Source organism: Microtus pennsylvanicus, chromosome 21 (assembly GCF_037038515.1).
Source record: "Microtus pennsylvanicus isolate mMicPen1 chromosome 21, mMicPen1.hap1, whole genome shotgun sequence".
Taxonomy (NCBI): domain Eukaryota; kingdom Metazoa; phylum Chordata; class Mammalia; order Rodentia; family Cricetidae; genus Microtus; species Microtus pennsylvanicus.
Window position 1 is genome coordinate 6,090,594 of NC_134599.1, and position 16,783 is coordinate 6,107,376.

At 51.2% G+C, this 16,783-nt stretch overlaps 1 protein-coding gene across 2 annotated transcripts; it reads right to left on the reverse strand.

The window, feature by feature from the left end:
* Positions 1 to 747: 747 nt before the first annotated feature.
* Abcb8 (ATP binding cassette subfamily B member 8) lies at positions 748 to 16,710 on the reverse strand. Of its 2 annotated transcripts, XM_075955814.1 has the most exons (16): positions 16,524 to 16,710; positions 11,620 to 11,920; positions 11,140 to 11,295; positions 10,969 to 11,063; positions 10,738 to 10,843; positions 9,957 to 10,118; positions 9,750 to 9,835; positions 9,538 to 9,635; positions 8,501 to 8,606; positions 5,394 to 5,427; positions 5,108 to 5,244; positions 4,864 to 4,958; positions 4,545 to 4,678; positions 3,823 to 3,970; positions 2,342 to 2,592; positions 748 to 1,700 (listed from the first exon to the last, which is right to left on the reverse strand). In XM_075955814.1, exons 1-16 carry the CDS (start codon positions 16,616 to 16,618, stop codon positions 1,560 to 1,562), a joined length of 2,145 nt encoding a protein of 714 aa, XP_075811929.1. In that variant the 5' UTR covers positions 16,619 to 16,710; the 3' UTR covers positions 748 to 1,559. The 2 variants fall into 2 exon arrangements, with proteins under 2 accessions (XP_075811929.1, XP_075811930.1); XM_075955815.1 differs by lacking the exon at positions 11,620 to 11,920.
* Between the last annotated feature and the right edge of the window lie 73 nt (positions 16,711 to 16,783).

The window sequence follows — 16,783 nt, forward strand, 5'->3', positions numbered from 1 at the left end:
CACCCAGGACTCAGCTTCCTGGACTGTCACTACAGATACCGAACCAGGCCACTGTGGACTAGGGATCTTGGGTTCCTTGTCCTCACAGCAGTATATGATCCTAACCACAAGACCCACCTCAGTTTCTGCACTCACTGAGCCTCTACACTGGCCTCCAGCAGCAGCTGTTTCTGCAGTCTGTGCCCATCGCTCCTGAAAGACTATTATCCTTTGCCACATGAAAAGTATGAAATGTTTGTCTGAACATGAAGTTACAGCACCTTTCCCCTGCCCTGCAGAATCCTACAACCTGGATGTGGTTGGCCGGGGATGGATTCTCAGTGGGAAGTGACCTACAGTACCAAGGCTAAAGGCCATCACCCTTTGGGAGTAAGTGGATGAATGCATTGGCAGCTCTGGGAGCATCAGTGCCATCTAAGGGGTCCTTTGCATGCTTCCCTGGACACCTGAGAAGCCAATGGAGGCCCCAATTTGCCTCAATTACAGCTTTGGGGCCATATGCTCATGTCATTCAGGCTGTCTGCTTATCCCCATTCAAGGTGAGGCCACCAATCCACCACTTCCATGATCCTTATGGCTACTCATATGAACCTCATATTGCCTTGTGTATTAGCTGTGCCTTCCACCTTTGGGGCAGGCTCTCATAAAAGCCTTGCTAGCCTCAAACTCTATGTAGCCAAGGATGATCTCAAACTGATCACCCTGCCTCTACCTGCCATCTGCAGGAATTACAGGTCTGCACCATCATGCCAGTATCTGGGCACATGGCCCAGTCTCAGTCTCTTTAATGTCTCTTAGATTTTATAGTCTCACCAGGTCAGATATGAAGCACACAGGAAACAGCCAGGCAGGCTGGGTGCTTCTTGTACAATAGACTGCTACCACTTCATCCTGCCAGAGACCATGGCTGCGGCTTTGTTGGGGATGCAAGAGTAAGGCTAGGGATGTATGGTCCTTCCTAGGGTGAGGTGGAGCCTAGGTCTGAGGTCCCAGGTTACTTCCAACCCTGGATTTTATTATTTTACTTGCAGTGCTAAGGCTCAAATCTAGGTTCTCCTATATGTCAGGCACTCTGCTACTGAGCTACAGCCTTAGTCTCTTTTAAAATTGTCTTTTATTATATTTATTTATTTAGGATTTATTTGAGACAGGGTCTCACTATATAGCGCGGGTGGCCTCGATCCTCCTACTTTAGTCTCCCAAGTGTCTGAATTACAACCCATTCTACCAGGCCTGGCCAGACTGCGAATTTTCAGTCCCCACAGTGAGGGCCTGAATAACCTTAGAGTGCTGGGCAGGACTGGGACAGAGGGAAAGAGTCAAGCAGAGGTGCCTCAGGGACTCTGCCTCACCTTGTACATCACAGTAATCACAGAGCTGAGCCAGGGCAGGTGGGAGGAAAGTCACCTTCCCACCCCAGCTGCTAGGCCCAGATCCTTTACAGGAGCAGAAGTGCAGGCTACATCCCACACTGGCCCCTTAAGAGCTCTGTCCCCAGCAGAGCTCCAGCCCCAGACTGGCTCTTGGCAGTGATCTGACCCCGGGGGGGGGGGGGTGTCTCAGGCTTTCCACTGGGGGCTCCTGGGGTCTTCAGGCTTCTCTGCAGGTGGGGCTGAGGTCAGTGGGGCATCCAGGGCTTGTCTCCGGATAAGCTCTGCATACAGCCCGCCCTTTTTAAGGAGTTCTTCGTGGGTCCCGGCCTGGAGACAGAAGGAGTGTCATTTCAACAGAGCTAAACTTAGAGCGAGCCCCAGCCTCAACCACCTGTTAGGCTCCCAGTCACGTAAGCTAGTGCCCCTTATAGAGACACCTGACAACTCCAGGCTCATTTTAAATGAAACACCTCGGACATAGCTTGATTAGTCAATGCCTCCTCCTGCTCAGCTGACATTGAGAGGTCTGATCCCTCCTGAGTTTCCTTCAGCTGGGGCTGTGAGATATACATGCATAGGCTCTGAGTTCTGCCCCTGATTGCTCCCGTACAAGTCCCTGGTCTACAGAGGTAGTTCCAGGACAGCCACGGCTACACAGAAAAAGCTGAATAGGTTTCTCAAAAAACAAAACAAAACAAAAAAACCCCACAAGTCCCTGATGCGATATCTGAGCCCTTGGCCAGCTCTGCGCTCTGCCTCAGTTTCTTCACCAACACATACACATGCTCTGGTCCTGGGAGCCTGCAGCTCACCTCTCCCAGAGGTCAGAGCTTATCTGCAGACAGGAAGACCTTGGTCTGTTGGGGTGTTGTTCCCAGAACATGACCTCAAGCACCTGGAGCCAAGCCAGGTGCTCATATAGCTTAGCTATGCTACCTGAGCCACGGCCCACTCCCAGCCCGACTGACCTCACAGACTTGGCCATTGGCCATGACGACGATGCAGTGGGCTGCACGAACAGTACTGAGCCGATGGGCAATGACTAACACGGTGCGACCAGCGCTGGCCCGGTCCAGTGCCTCCTGCACTACCCTTTCAGATTCTGCATCTAGGGCACTGGTTGCCTCGTCCAGGATCAACACAGTGGGATGCTTGATGAGGGCACGTGCAATGGCGAGGCGCTGCTTCTGGCCACCAGACAAGGTTGTGCCCCGCTCACCTAGGGAAAGAGGGGACAGGATCTGAAGTGATCCTTGGCTCCACACTTGGTGGTGGTAGGCAATGTGCACTGGATACTTAGGAACTTCCATCAGGCTCCTCTCAGGACCCCGTCTCTACCCTGTGTGCACACTTGTCAGTCCGAGAGCTCCAGCAGGATAGTACACACAAAACACATGCATGAGTGCCCCTTCCTAGGCGGGTCTCTGAGCTGAGTGAGCAGTTCCCAGCAGGTGCCTACAGCAACAACTAGCTTCCGGGATCCCAGCCTCAGCTGTAGTAAGACCACTTGGTAACCAAGCATGAGCAGTGCAGCAAAAATGCTAAACACAGAAGCACCTGAAGCCACAGAGGACAGACGTGACATTCTGGGAGCCACAAATAACCTCAAGGGACTGCAAAAGAATGGCAGGGTCACAGGTCATTAAGGGGAACAGTCCTGGGAAGCCCAATAACAAGGGACACTGGAATTAAAACCACAAGGAAGTGCCCACCAGGAGAGATGACAAGGGCCTCCCATGAGAACAACACAGAGCCCTGGGCATGTAAGCACAGCGACATTAGGACCTGAAGGGACTGCTAGAGATGGGCACAGGCTGAAAGATCCAGGTCAGTAGCTGAGAAGCCTAGAGAGGTACTGGAACATTCTGTACATAACCCAGCGGCTGGCTAGCACATACTCTCTATATGATACACACAGCCCCAGAGTTGGACAGAAGGGCTGTAGGGATGAACATCCAAGGCTCAGGGTGTCACAGGCACGAGTTAGTGTGCTACTGTATGGTCCAGTACCCTGAAATGAGAAAGGCCTGCACAAGATGCCAGCCTGTTGTGCTGAGGGATGCCACTGAAGTGCAAGAGACCTGGGGTATTCTGGGAACCAGAAGAACAGGGACAGTTTTGAGAGGAGTCCTCTTTCCTGTCTTGGGTTATGGTAGGGCTCCAGAGTATACAAGTCCCATTTACCGTTCTCCCATTTACCACTGTTATATTCTCTGTCTCCTCTCGGAGCCCTGTCTAGTCTGTTATGCCTAAGTCACATGAGTTGGAGTTCTGTCCCCATAGAGCCACCTTTGTCCCCTCAGCCACAGTCTGGCATTTCCTGGTTTCTATTCTATCTCTGAGCTGCCCCTCTCAAGAGTCACACTGAGTTGCTTATTGCCCGTAGAACCCTGCTCCTGAGCCTCACCACTGCCCTGATGACCCAGTAGCTTCCCACCAAGGGACCCACCAACCACGGTACTGTAGCCATCAGGGAAGCTGCTGATGAACTCGTGGGCATTGGCTTCTCTTGCAGCTGTATACACCTCTTCATCAGAAGCGTCCACTTTCCCGAATCGGATATTCTCCATGATGGTTGTTCCAAATAGGACTGGCTCCTGCAAGGTTGAAGGGCACGGGAACACAGAGATGGCATTTACAGACTACACTGAGTTCAGTCTCAGAATTTGGGGACTGCCATGAGCACCAGGGACCTATTTTAGAGAACCCCAATTGCAGGGAGGGTCTGAAGTTCAAAGCCAGACTCCAATCATGTGAGGACAGGGTGGCTCATTCAGTGGGACACAGACTCCCTCACCAAAGGTGTTGATGGACAGGCGCTATAAAGTGATAGCGGGCCATTTGAGTTTTAGTCTCTTCCTACATGTGGGTAGTTGTCACTCCCATAGTGGTGTCTTGGCTTTATCTCTAGCCCATAAAGAAAAAAATGGCCCCTTGTTGGGTTTGGTGGGTGGTGGCCACTGGCAGTCTCAGGACCTCTGCTTTCAGATCCTAAGACTGCAGCGTCTATGCTCTGGAGTACGAGGATCGAGCTGCAGCTGTCTGGAGAGGACATCCTGGACCTAGAGAATGGCCACAGACATCCTCAGAGGATCAGGGAGAGAAGTAGTGGAGAAGAAAGAAAAGGGGCTCCGGTTTGATGGTCAGACCCTGCCAGCCTCTGCCCTTCACCTGGCTGATGAAGCCGATGACCTGGCTCCGAAGCCAGGAGGGGTTGAGAGTACGCAGGTCGTGCCCATCCAGTGTCACCATGCCAGCTGTGGGGTCATAGAAGCGCTCCAGCAGGGAAGCCACTGTGGTCTTTCCTGGAGGAAGGGGAAGTTGGAGGTGTGGGGAGAGAAGAGAGGGTTTTGGAGACTCTCCCAGCAAAAAGGGACCCTTGTGGCATGGAGGATACCCATCCCAGGTAGGAGCAGGAACTAATAGGGTTTGCTCCAAGTGGTTACCAAAAAATGAACCAGAGAACAGGAGATGGTGAGGTTCTCCTTACCTCCCCCAGACTGGCCCACAAGGGCCACAATCTTGCCAGGTGGCAGCGTCAGGGTGAAGTCTTTGAGTACCTCGAAGCCGGGGCGGCAGGGGTAGCTGTGGATGGAAAAGTGAGCCCCAGTCAGACCGGGTTTCTGAACCTTACTGTCCTTCTAAGTCCCCTGACAGGGCCTTGCTTACAGGGAGTATTCCGTTAGAATGCCTCCCGACTTCCTCTCATGCTCAGCCCACCCACCAATGCTGACCTGAAGCTGACATTCTGGAAGGTGATGGAGCCATGGAGGTCCTTGCTGGGGATGCAGTAGCCCCCTGTCAATGGGATGCAGGGGCTCAGGGCCATGTACTCAAAGACGCGGGCACCCGCACTCATTCCACGTACCACCTGCAGAGGGAATCCAGCTTGTAGTTTAAATTAGAAACTGGGGCTCCCATGGAAGGGGGCTTCTGGTACTGGATAGGGCTGTAGTGTATCTATCCAGAGCTCTCACAGCCACACACACACACACACCATCTTGGGACAATCTCACTTACCTGACCAAACAGGACAGAGAGACTGGCCATAGACCTGTCAAGTGAGAGAGTTGGAAGAGGTGTTAATAAGAGCCGGAGAGAAGGGAAAGGTTGTGGTAGGAGAGACAAGGACACAGGGCTAATGCAGAGAAGGCCCCCAATATCTTATGGCTACAGGAGCCCTGTGACCCTGTGATACCAGATCACTAAGCTTCTGTCTCCTCTCCAGTTACGGGCTAAGCCAGGATCGGAGGATGCTCCAGGAGGTAGTGAATGTGGGACATGCTTGGGACTCAACGGTATGCCCAAATGCTTCCAGGCCTTCAGTATGCAGGGTGAAGCTGGTCCACAGCACTATAGAGGACATCAGCAAAATGGAAAGGGTATAACTGATCCCATGACCTCTACCTGACCTGACTGTATGGATGCCTTGACAGAGGTCACAGGGATAGGTGTAGGTCCACAGTGGGAGGACAGACCTAATGCTAGACATCGGGGGAAACAAGGACTCACTTTCAAAGTAAGGTGAGAAGGAGTCACGCCCTTTCAGAAAATAGGGGCCGGGCTATACGGGGAAGCCCTGGAGAGCCCCCAAAGCAAAACTCCCCCACAAAGATTTTACTGTGGGTTTGCCCTAAAGTTGGGTATGTGTAGGAGATGGCATGTGTTTATCTGTCTAGACAGTGGGTCACCTCCCTTGTCTTGGCAGGGCTGGGGCTGGAGCTGGTCGCCTACTATGAGCTAAGGAGGCAGATGAGTCAACAGCCTTAGTCACGGTCCCCAGTGGGTTGGCCAACCCAGCACTGTATATGCAGCTGTGTGCAATGGGTCCTTTCTGAGGAAAAAGGCTGCCATCCCAGAAAGCTATGGGACAAATTCACTTTTTTTTTAAAGGTGCTGGAGTAAGCACCTTAAAGTTCCCAAGGAAACAGTTATGGAAGGCTTAGGGAAATAGGCACTTGTCAGGAGCAGAAGGCTGAGGGCGGGGCTAGGTGGGTGAGTTATCTGTGGATGTGGATGGGACCGGCTCACAGGAGACCTGGAAGCCATTAGAGCCTGGCAAAGGGGCCAACCGCAACTGAAATCCAAAACACACATGACTCACGGGAGTGCCCTGACCTTGCTCTGAGAGCTGGCACAATGGGGCCAGCAGACTGATGAAGTGAACTGGCCCGGACAAGTTCCCTAGGAGACCATCCATTCTCTGCCAAAAGGAACACTTAGCTGGGACTGCTCTGTCCTGCTCATTCCTCCCTTTGGACCTCAGCCCCGACATGTGGACCCTTGGATACACAGCAAGGGCCAGGAAGAAACACAGCAGCTTCCTTAAGGAGGCCGGTCCTCCAGGTGGCTGGTGACGGCGATCTGACCGGGCCTGAGATGGTGCAGGCTGCCCCCAGGGCTGCCCCGCAGTTACAAGCACAGTGTTGCTTAGGGCTTAGTAGTACAGTAGTAGGCAGGTAAGAACATGAAGGTGGGAGGTGTGTGCCCAGGGAGGAGAGCCAAGTAGTTAGGCTGAGTGCACGGCACAAGAAGGATCATGAGGTGCTAGAGTCCAAGCTGACCAGGGAATTAATTAGGTCAGCGAGGTAGCAGAGGGGACATGGTGATTGCCACCTCTTCTGCAATCAGAGCACCTAGATCCCAAAGACAGGAAGGAACAGCTGCTGGGCCAGAGGGTCTGAAGGTCCTTGGTGTGAAGCAGGAAGGGAACCAGGGGCAATGCTCATGCAGCTGGGAACCAGGTGTACTCTGTAGACCTCTGGCTGCAGTGGGGATGGGACTGTTCTACCATACTCAGGATTGGCCTTACTTCACCTGGGCACTGTCACTAAACCATTCTCTAAGAAACGGTGGAGTTACAGCAATGGCAAGATAGGACTCTGGGCAGGGACAGGGCTCCACCGGGATCAGACTGTCATCTCTAGCTGGGCAGTGTTGATGCACACCTTTAATCCCAGGACTTGGGAGGCAGAAGCAGGCGGATCTCTGTGACTTTGTGGCTAGCCTGAACTACATAGTTAGTTCTAGGACAGCCAGGGCTACACAGAGAAACTCTGTCTTACCCCCTCCTCAAAAGTTTTATCTCTGTAGGGAAGGATCAATTTGAGGAAGAGGGGGCACTTCTTGACATGGAAGGTGCTAATATGTCTTTGCTCTTAATTATTTATTATAGTATACTCATTCTTTAATTATTTATAATATATATTTATATGTTTATGCTTGCTATATATAGGGAAAGCCAGGTAGAAAACAACAGAAAGTGTTTGAGTTTCATTGAGAAAGAGAAGGGGATTACATTAGAAGCCCATAAGGGGAGCCCACTGAGGCTGCCTTATGCCCAAGGGGACAGATGAGCTCCAGGTTGCCACACAGGGTAGATGGGGCTCAACTAAGCAAGGAGTAGCATTTGTGCAGTAAGGAGGCTGTGTCTCATCCCAAGAAATGGTCTGAGGCCAAGACAGCCCTTAAAAAGCCTGTCAAGGATGGTCTATCTACAGAATACTCAGTTCTGACACATGCCACAAGATAGAGGGGACCCTCACCCCCAAAGCACTGTGCTGGGTGAAAGCAGCCAGACACAAAGGGAGGGATGATGTGTGATTGCTCTTCTGTGTGCTCTTTAGTGTGGCCAGGGTCACAGAAGGCAGACAGTAGAAGGGTGCCAGAGCTGGGGAGAAGTAGGAAGCTAGTGTTTAAAGGGAGTGAAGTCTCACTTTTGTGGGAAGCTAACGTTCAGGTGATAGGTGTCAGTGGTGACTGGAACACTGGGACATGCACAACGCTCCCACAGTGGATACTTAAAAATGGCTAAGGTGGTAAATTTTCCATTGTCTATGTCACCACAATTCACTTGGTTTTTGAAAGCTTCTCAAGAACACTTGAGGGTTGTCTGGAAAGCTAATGATACTGACTGCTTTCCTGAATACAGGCTCAGTGAAGCCAGAGAAGGCTCTGGTGGAAGTTTTGGGGCTCTTCCCTGTGCTGTGTTTCCTTGGGGGACCAGGCAGAGTTAGTGTTATGCACTAGCCCCTCCTCCAAGCGTGCTGGCACCCCTGTTCTCCTAGTAAGCAGGATGGGACAGAAGAAGACAGAATTACTGAGAGATGAGAATGGTCCCCACTCACCTCTGTACCGTCTGGGAAGCCACCAGGAAGGACATGAGGTCTCCCCCTCTCAGCTGCTGTCCAGCCACAAGGGAGCCCCCAATGAACAGGGTGCCCAAGACCATACCTACATGGAAAGGGGCCAGGCAGTGAGGCAGGAAGTGGCTAGAGATGAAGGCTGAGTCCTGAGTCTTATCCCTGCTCTGCCACCAGATGACTTTTAGGCCTGAATTCCTTATTTGCAAAACAAGATGAGCACACCAGGTTTAATGATATTTAGTTAACACTCATGAGGCTAAGGCAGGAGGATTATGAGTTCAAGGCAGCCTGGGATACAGAAAAAGTCTGAAGTTAGCCTAGGTGACTTAGTGAAGGGCTGGGGAGATGGCTCAGTAAGTAAGGGCACACATCGCTCAGGCTGAGGACCTGAGTTCAGTTCCCAGCAGCCACATCAGGCAGCTCACAACTGCCTGTAACTTCAGCTCTGGTGGCCTCTGTGGGCCCTGCACTCACATACACAGACCCACATGTATACATAATTTAAAAATAAAAAAAAATGAGGGGCTGGAGAGATAGCTCAGTGGTTAAGAGCATTAATTGCTCTTCCTAGGTCCTGAGTTCAATTTCCACAACCACATGGTGGCTCACAACTATCTGTAATGAGATCTGGTGCCCTCTTTTGGTCTGTAGGTATACAGACAGAACACTGTATACATAATAAATAATTAAAAATCTTAAAAAAAAAAACCTATAAAGGGCTGGAGAGACAGATCAGTAGTAGTAGTTTTCCTAAAATGTTTAAGGTCCCGATTCTACCCTAGTGGCACAAAAATAAATAGGAGTGGGGAGGGACAAGAGTACACACACTCCCTAAGGGTGCCCTGTAGCATTCTCCGTAAGCTAAGGAAGGAATGTCACTCTCTAGTTCCCTACAGTTGTTGGTAGCTGGAGCATCTCACAAATGAAGGTACATCTGGGCAGGTGGAGACTGCTACCTATCTCTGCTCTCACCTAGTCCACGCCCACGTCCCCTCCCAGGCAGGGCCTCATTCACTCACAGTTAAAAGCGATGTTGGAGAGCCCTTGGAACAAGGCAATGCCCCTGCCCAGCTCTTCTGCTTTACAGCGGCATGACTCCAGCTCTGTTTGATAGCGTCTGGGAAGAAAGGCCAGGCTGGGCACTCAGGAAGCATCCGGGCTGAGGGCCAGGGCAAGGGAGGGTATGTGAGAATGATGGACCCATTTTGTATTCTGCTTTCCCAGGACTTACTCCTCTTCCCTCTCCTCCATAGCAAAGGCCCGCACAGTCCGAACATTGCCTAGGGCCTCGTCTGCTACGCCTGTTGCCCTGGCAATCTGCATGGAGACAGAGAAACAGGGAGTAGGTTATAGACAGGAAGAGGGGCAACGAGGGTCAAGAGGAATGGGCCAGAGATGCTAGGAAGAAACAAGGGAGACATGTCAAGAATTCCAGTACCTGCTCCTGACATTGGCGAGACAATTTTCGGAGACCTGAGCCCATCAGGGTGCCCACTCCCATGAGGGCAGGTGTGGCGATAGCCAGCAGCAGTGTGAGGCGTGGGGACAGCATAGACAGGGACACCAGGCTACCAATCACTTGGGTACAACTGCGCAATCCCTGGGTAGCGAGAGGAAGGCAGGAGGCTTTGGAGCATCAGCACATGTGGGGGGTGTTCTGCGAGGGTGGGATGGGTACAGCTCTGGAGGTCCTGGGGCAGTCACTGGTGACCACCTGATCACAAGCTGTGGAAGCGACGGGTGGGAATGTCCACAGGCTAAACTCCTTTGACTCTAGACAAATCCATTGCTTATTTCTGTTCTGGACACACTGAGCTGCACAGGGATACGCTGACTGCCACGGGCCAGAGTTCTGCCAAACCCGGAGCCAGGTGAGGGAGGGGCTCACAGGGTGGGCTGTCAGTATGTAGGAGAGTCATTCATGAATTCAATGCTGACTAGCAAAGGGTACAAAGGGGTCAGGCTGGGTCAAGTGAGTTTACTCCTACCAGGGTGGTTCATAATGGCCTATAAATGGCTTTCTGGGGGAGCCAGGGTTTCAGAGCGTGGAGCAACAGTCTGTCCTGACCTTGACACTGTCCTGTGACTCCCTCCAGATTCATTGTTTTCTTTATCTCACACTTTCCCCAGGAGTAGTAAGCCTCACTCTACTGAGAGCTGGGCAGGGGCAGGCAAGTTTGGCTGCTGACTTTGCACAAGGGCCTGCCTGACCCACTGACCTGGGAGATGACAAGCTTGAAGGACGACTTGAATTCTTGCACATCGGTAGTCAAGCGGCTCACTAGCTGCCCTGTCTTTTTGGCATCAAAGAAAGCAATGTCTTGCCTGGCAGTGAAACATGATGGTAGTAGGTGGAGGAAGACAGGGAGATGTTACTTCAGGATCTGGCCCTCCGAGACCTCCTGGGAGCCATCAGTCACCCTGGACCCACCCCCTACAGCTGGCAGTACCGGAGCAGGGAGCTGAAAAGGGCTCTCCGCATGTCCATGGCCATGCGCTCACCGATGTGGGACAGCAGCACTAGGTATCCGAAGGTCAGCAATCCCTGTAAGAGAGGCCTGGTACTCAGGGAGGCCCCAGGAAGGCTGCTGTGAGCCCCAGGCCCTCCCACCCCACTGTACCTGAACACCGTAGAGCAGGAGCAGCTGGGTACTGAGCCTACGGGACTCAGACACGAAACTCCCCACACGGTCCCTCATGTACTTGGCCACAATCTCCACCAGCTGGCCCAGGAGCAGGGGGATCTGCACATTCACTAGTGCCGCACCCAAGGCCAGCTGGAATGGGGACAGAGGGGAAAGACACTTGGAGAGGAGGCCATATTTGTCCCCTCCCCAGTTCTGACTTTGGCTTCTCCTTTCCCCTTACTGAGCCTTGTCCACCCTGGGGCTGCTCATGTGGTCACAGAAGCATCCAGGCCTCCAGCCCCTGAGTTCTCATATCCCACAAACTCAGTCCCCCCGCATGGGTCATCCTGATGCCCAGAGCCCAGGCGGCCCTTGCTGTTCCCACAAGGCAGAAATGCTGTTCCTGTGCAACTCAGGTTTGGAGCTGCCTAGGCCTTTCCTGGCTTGAGCATAGAGGGGCAGGGAAAGCCTCACCACAATGGCTACCCCCAGGGCCAGCAGGTGGGGGTGAAGGAAATGCCAGAACAGCTTCCAGTTAAAGCGCAGCTCCAGGGCACTGGGTGTGTGCTGGGCAGGACGGGATCCTTCGGCTTCACACAGTGCTACAAGGTAGAGGCGGGGATGCTGCCACAGCACTGCAGGAACCACCAAGGTTCCCCCAACCCAATACCAGGCAGAGGGGCTCCGTCGGGAAGCTGGTGGGACTCGAGGGAGGTGAGCCCGGAGCTGGGCCACCGCCCGGAGGAGGCAGGAGCTGAATCGGTCATCTGAAGGCCTGTAGATAGGAAAAGGCATTGACAGCTGTGGTCCTGGTTGTCCTTCAAATGACTAACCACTCCCCTGGGCTCTGGGTGAGCCTCTGGAACAGCATCTGCTGCCTCTCCTAGGGACAGTTTTTATTTTACTTTACTTTTGAGATAAGATCTACTAATATTCCCCAGCCTGGCCTTGAACTTCTGCTCCCAAATGACCCTCCTGTTCAGCTTCCTGAGTAGCTATGACTCAGTATGTGCTACCTCACCTAGAGTGAATGTCTTAGGACAGTCTTAAGCAACTCTGGTTTGTAAGACACTTGCACACATGCGGAATGCAATGTTATCAGACTACACTCTTAAGAGTCTTTCCCCTAGCATTGCCTTTCAGCCAGCATCAGCCAGCAAGGCCCCCATTTAGCCTCCAGCACCCTGGTCAGCACAGGTCTCCAGCCTGTCAGAGTGAGAAGAGTCGTGGAGTGGCAGCCAGCCCCAGGCCTCCTTTACAGGGCAGACCAAGGCTTCCAAGAGGCTGGTTCAGAGAAAATCCTGGGGGCAAGCTTCTTTGGGCCTGTCCCTGCACATGTGCAAGGTAATCAACATGGCAGCCACGACCTAGAAATTGTGAGTTGATGGTCCATAGTCCCTCCATGACTCTAGAAGATGCCCTTATTCTCTCTTGGTAAGAACAACAACAGGCAGGTAGTACAATTTGTCCCAAGGGATGAGATGGGGAAGAGGGAACTTTGCCGTCTGGTTCCAGAAACCTACAGTTCATTCTACCGTCCTAAATTTGATATGGCCAAGGCTATGTGTGGTAGTCGAGGCCAGAGAGGCCCCAAAGTCTTTGGACTTATTTTACCCCATTACCCTACCTCATAGGTAGGCCCTGAGTGCCAGATGTTCCTCTTCCACTGCTGACAGAGGACACAGAAAAACACAAAGGACCAATCTCATCCTCTTAGATGGCCAAGTCCTTTTCTCCTTCAGGTCTGAGACGTACATAATGGAAAAGTAGATTCAACTGCTTACAACATCTGTGAACCTAGTGTGTCATGGAGTATGGAACTGACCAAGTTGGGCAAAGCAAATTCCTTCTCCCGGGGTCATGCTGGTTGGGGCAAGGGTGGGGTGAAGAGGCCTAGAGGTCAGAGAGCAGCAGGAGGGGTCATGCTGGTTGGGGTAAGGGTGGGGTGAAGAGGCCTAGAGGTCAGAGAGCAGCAGGCACCGCTGTGTTTGACAAAAGCATCAGAAGAGGCACTGGTGAATGGGCGCTGGTCAAGTTCAGACAGGGATAGAGGGGAGGGGAGGCAATGGAACCTCTCAGGAGCTTCCTCAGTAAGAGTAAGAGTTTCAGCAACAATGTAGCTGTGACAGGGCACATGGGGAGGGAGAGGAAGCAGGTGCCCTGGCCGGGCAGTCATCCCAGTCTCTGCAAAGCACCAGGATGTGAGAAGACCACATTGCTGGCTCTTCAGGGCCGTCTGTGGTTTTTAGGATAAGGCGTAATGAAATCAGATTTGTATTTTAGAAGTCACAGGAGAAGAGCAGGAGGGGAAGCCAGGGCAGAGGGAGTCTTTTGGAGCAGAGGTTATCTGGCCAAAAGTACACAAAGGAATGCTCAAAACAGACTACTGAGGAGGACCGCACAAGCGGGGTGTGGCCATGCATTTCTGAAATCCCAGACTGGGGAGGCTGAGGCTGGAAGATTTCAAGTTCAAGGCCAGCTGGTGCTACAAAGTGAGACCTCATTAACAGTTCCATAGTGCTCTTATAGAGGACCTGAGGTTGATTCCAGCACTCCTAGCAGGAAGCTCACAACAGTAATTGAAGCTTGAGGGGATCCAATCTCTCTGGCCTCCTCTGACACCTGTGCTATTGTACACATAACTCTCTCTCTCTCTCACACACACACACACACACACACACACACACACACACACACACACACACACACACAAAGATAATTAACATAAACATAATTAAAAATAAATAAGAATCCAGAGTGAGGCTTTGCTTGGTCTTTAGTATCATGGCTTTTCGTATTTCCATACCCTCCTTATTATAGATTTCACCCCTTCTTTGCTCTCAGGGAAGCCTGTGCTTAACCTTGCCCGGTTTGTCTTTTTTCCCACTGTCCCTGAAGACAATCTACCTTCAGTTTTAGACAAAACTCACTTCCTTTTCTTTCTGTACCACTGGCCTACTTTTCCATTAGCTAGTATCTTCCTGAGGGGGCAAGGCCTTATTTTATTCTCTAGAACACAGGAAACCTCTGGGATATGAAATGTCTACTGAGCAGATGTTTGTGGGGCTGTGCAGGTCCCCATGCACAGGGAGCTGCATCACAGGCTGACCTGACACCTGCAATGTTTTGCAAACATACAGATTCACTGTGACTGGCACTGTATATTGTGACTTAGCACAATTCCCCAGTACAATCCAGTACTCTGTGTGTGTGGATGCCAAAGCTGAAAGGTTTCACAAAATACTTCCCTTAATTATGAAACACATATTCTGACAGTTTCTACTATATTCCTTTCAAAATGACCCTGACTGCTAAATTCCTTTCATGAACTGAAATGAACGCATTCATTTTTTTGGTCTTACCTTGTGTCTCTTTATGGTTTAAATATTATCAACACCCTCATTCTTTCCTAAAGACTGTTTTCAAAGCATTAATAATTTACCATGGCTACTTTCCAGCTACTCTCATCTCCTCCAGACCAAGACTCTAAGAAGGCACTGTGATCGCCAACAATTGGTGGACAGCTTCCAGCCTAGCACTTCTAGCTCGGGGCTTGTCCTTCCTCCATCAAACAGATGGGCTTTCCACACGGTCACCCATCCTTGGCAATCTTCCTCTGGACTCCTTAGGGAAACAGTTGCTTCTTATAGAATATTTACAATTAAATTCTAGATTCTGGGTAGCAGGGCACCCCTACAATCCCAGCACTCAGGAGACAGGGGCAGGTGGGGATCTCTGTGAGTTCCGGCCCCAGGCCAGTCAGAGATGCATAGTGAAACCTTGTCTTCAAAACAAAAACAAAACAAAGCAAGGGGAGGGGGAAGAAAAAAATTAGATTCTGGATTCTTGCTTGTTTTCAACCTATTTTTTCCTCTGGTTCAGTGAGTATAGGCTGGAGTTTGTTTTTTTTTTTAATCTTTTTTTTTTCGAGACAGGGTTTCTCCGTGTAGCTTTGGAGCCTGACCTGGCACTAGCTCTTGTAGACCAGGCTGGCTTCAAATTCACTGAGCTCCACCTGCCTCTGCTTCCCCAGTGCTGGGATTAAAGGAGTGTGCCACCACTGCCCGGCTGGAGTTTTTATTTTTTAAATCTTACCAAGAATGGCTCAGGTTTTTCCACCCAGGGTACTAGGAATTGAGCCTATGGTTCATGTATGACAAGAAAATGTTCTACCACTGAACATGATCCCAGCCCTCTTTTTGCTCTTTATTTTTTACATTTTATTTATTTGTGTGTGTATGTGTGTGAGTGCGTGTGTGTATGAGTGTGTGTGTGCATGCCTGAGTGAGTGGAGATCAAAGGACACTTGCAGGAGTCAGTTCTTGGCTTCCACATGTGGGTCCCAAGGACTGACAAACTCAGGGGATCATGCTGGTACCACATCTTTACCTAGAGAAACATCCGAATGGCCTTTTTACTCTTCATTTTGACACAGGATCTTACAAAGTTGTCCAGTTAGGCCTTGAATTTAGAATGTATGATATACATTCTACTGTACATTGAATTTAGACTCAGCCTCCTGAGAAAATAGGACTGTAGGCTCCTACTAGGCCCAGTTCAGATTGACTCAATTCCTAATGCATCTAGCTCTAAGAATCACTTCTTGATTCATTCTGTACACGCCATAGCCCAAAATGACTCAGAACTCACTCTGTAGCCCATGCTGGCTTCAAATTCCCAGCAGCCTTCCTGCTTCAGCCTGAATGCTGATATTTCACTGCGTAGCTCTGGCTGGCCTGGAGCTCTCTATAGATCAGGTTGCCTTGAATTCACAGAGTTCCACTAAGCCCAGTTAGGAACTACTTTAAAAAAACTTAAATGTATGTGTTTATTTATCGGGTTTGGGGTCAAAGGACAATTTGCCGGAGTTGCGCTCTCCTATTATAAGAGGTCTCAGGTCGAACCCAGGTCTTCAGGCTTGGTGCAAGTGCCCTTGCCCACTGAACCATCTCGCGAGCTAAAGAATCTCTTTTCATCGTTTAAAATTATTTCGGCTAATCCTGAAACACCATCAATAGTAAATATCTATGGACACCAATTACAGATACGTCCAGATCTCCAGGCAAATTACCAGAAAGCGGACGCCGGCTGCGAGAGGCGCCTCTTGATGGGCAGTGGTGCCTGGGTGTGACCACAGACCCGGAGTCCGAAGTGTCCTGTTCACTAGTAGGTGCAGACCTGCGGAGCCTCCTGCTGGCACCCATGCTGCACCGTAAATAATTGAGGCCAATTCCCTGGGGAGTGACATTCTACTCTTGCCGAGAGAGCCTACAGCTCCCAGAAGGCCACGCGCGAGTCCAGAACTCCACCTCCCAGCGGGCCCCGCGCGATGCCGGCCGGTCAATGGCCTGCACTTTAAGTAACCCTCATTCTTTTACCTGGCGGCCGAGAATGTCTGGAAGCGCAAGGATTGTAGCGACCAGCCTGGAAATGAACCACCCCGAATTCCGACCCGAAATAAGTGCACCAACATGATGAGGCAGTAAGACAGGAGCAATGGGCAACGGCAATCTCACTCTCATCCTACCAAGGGCTCCATGTTAGCTATGGCCACCATCCCGACAATCCCCTCGCAACTCAGCGGTGATTGGAGAAAAGAGTCATCAGACTTGTCACAAAGCTGTGATTGGATAAAATG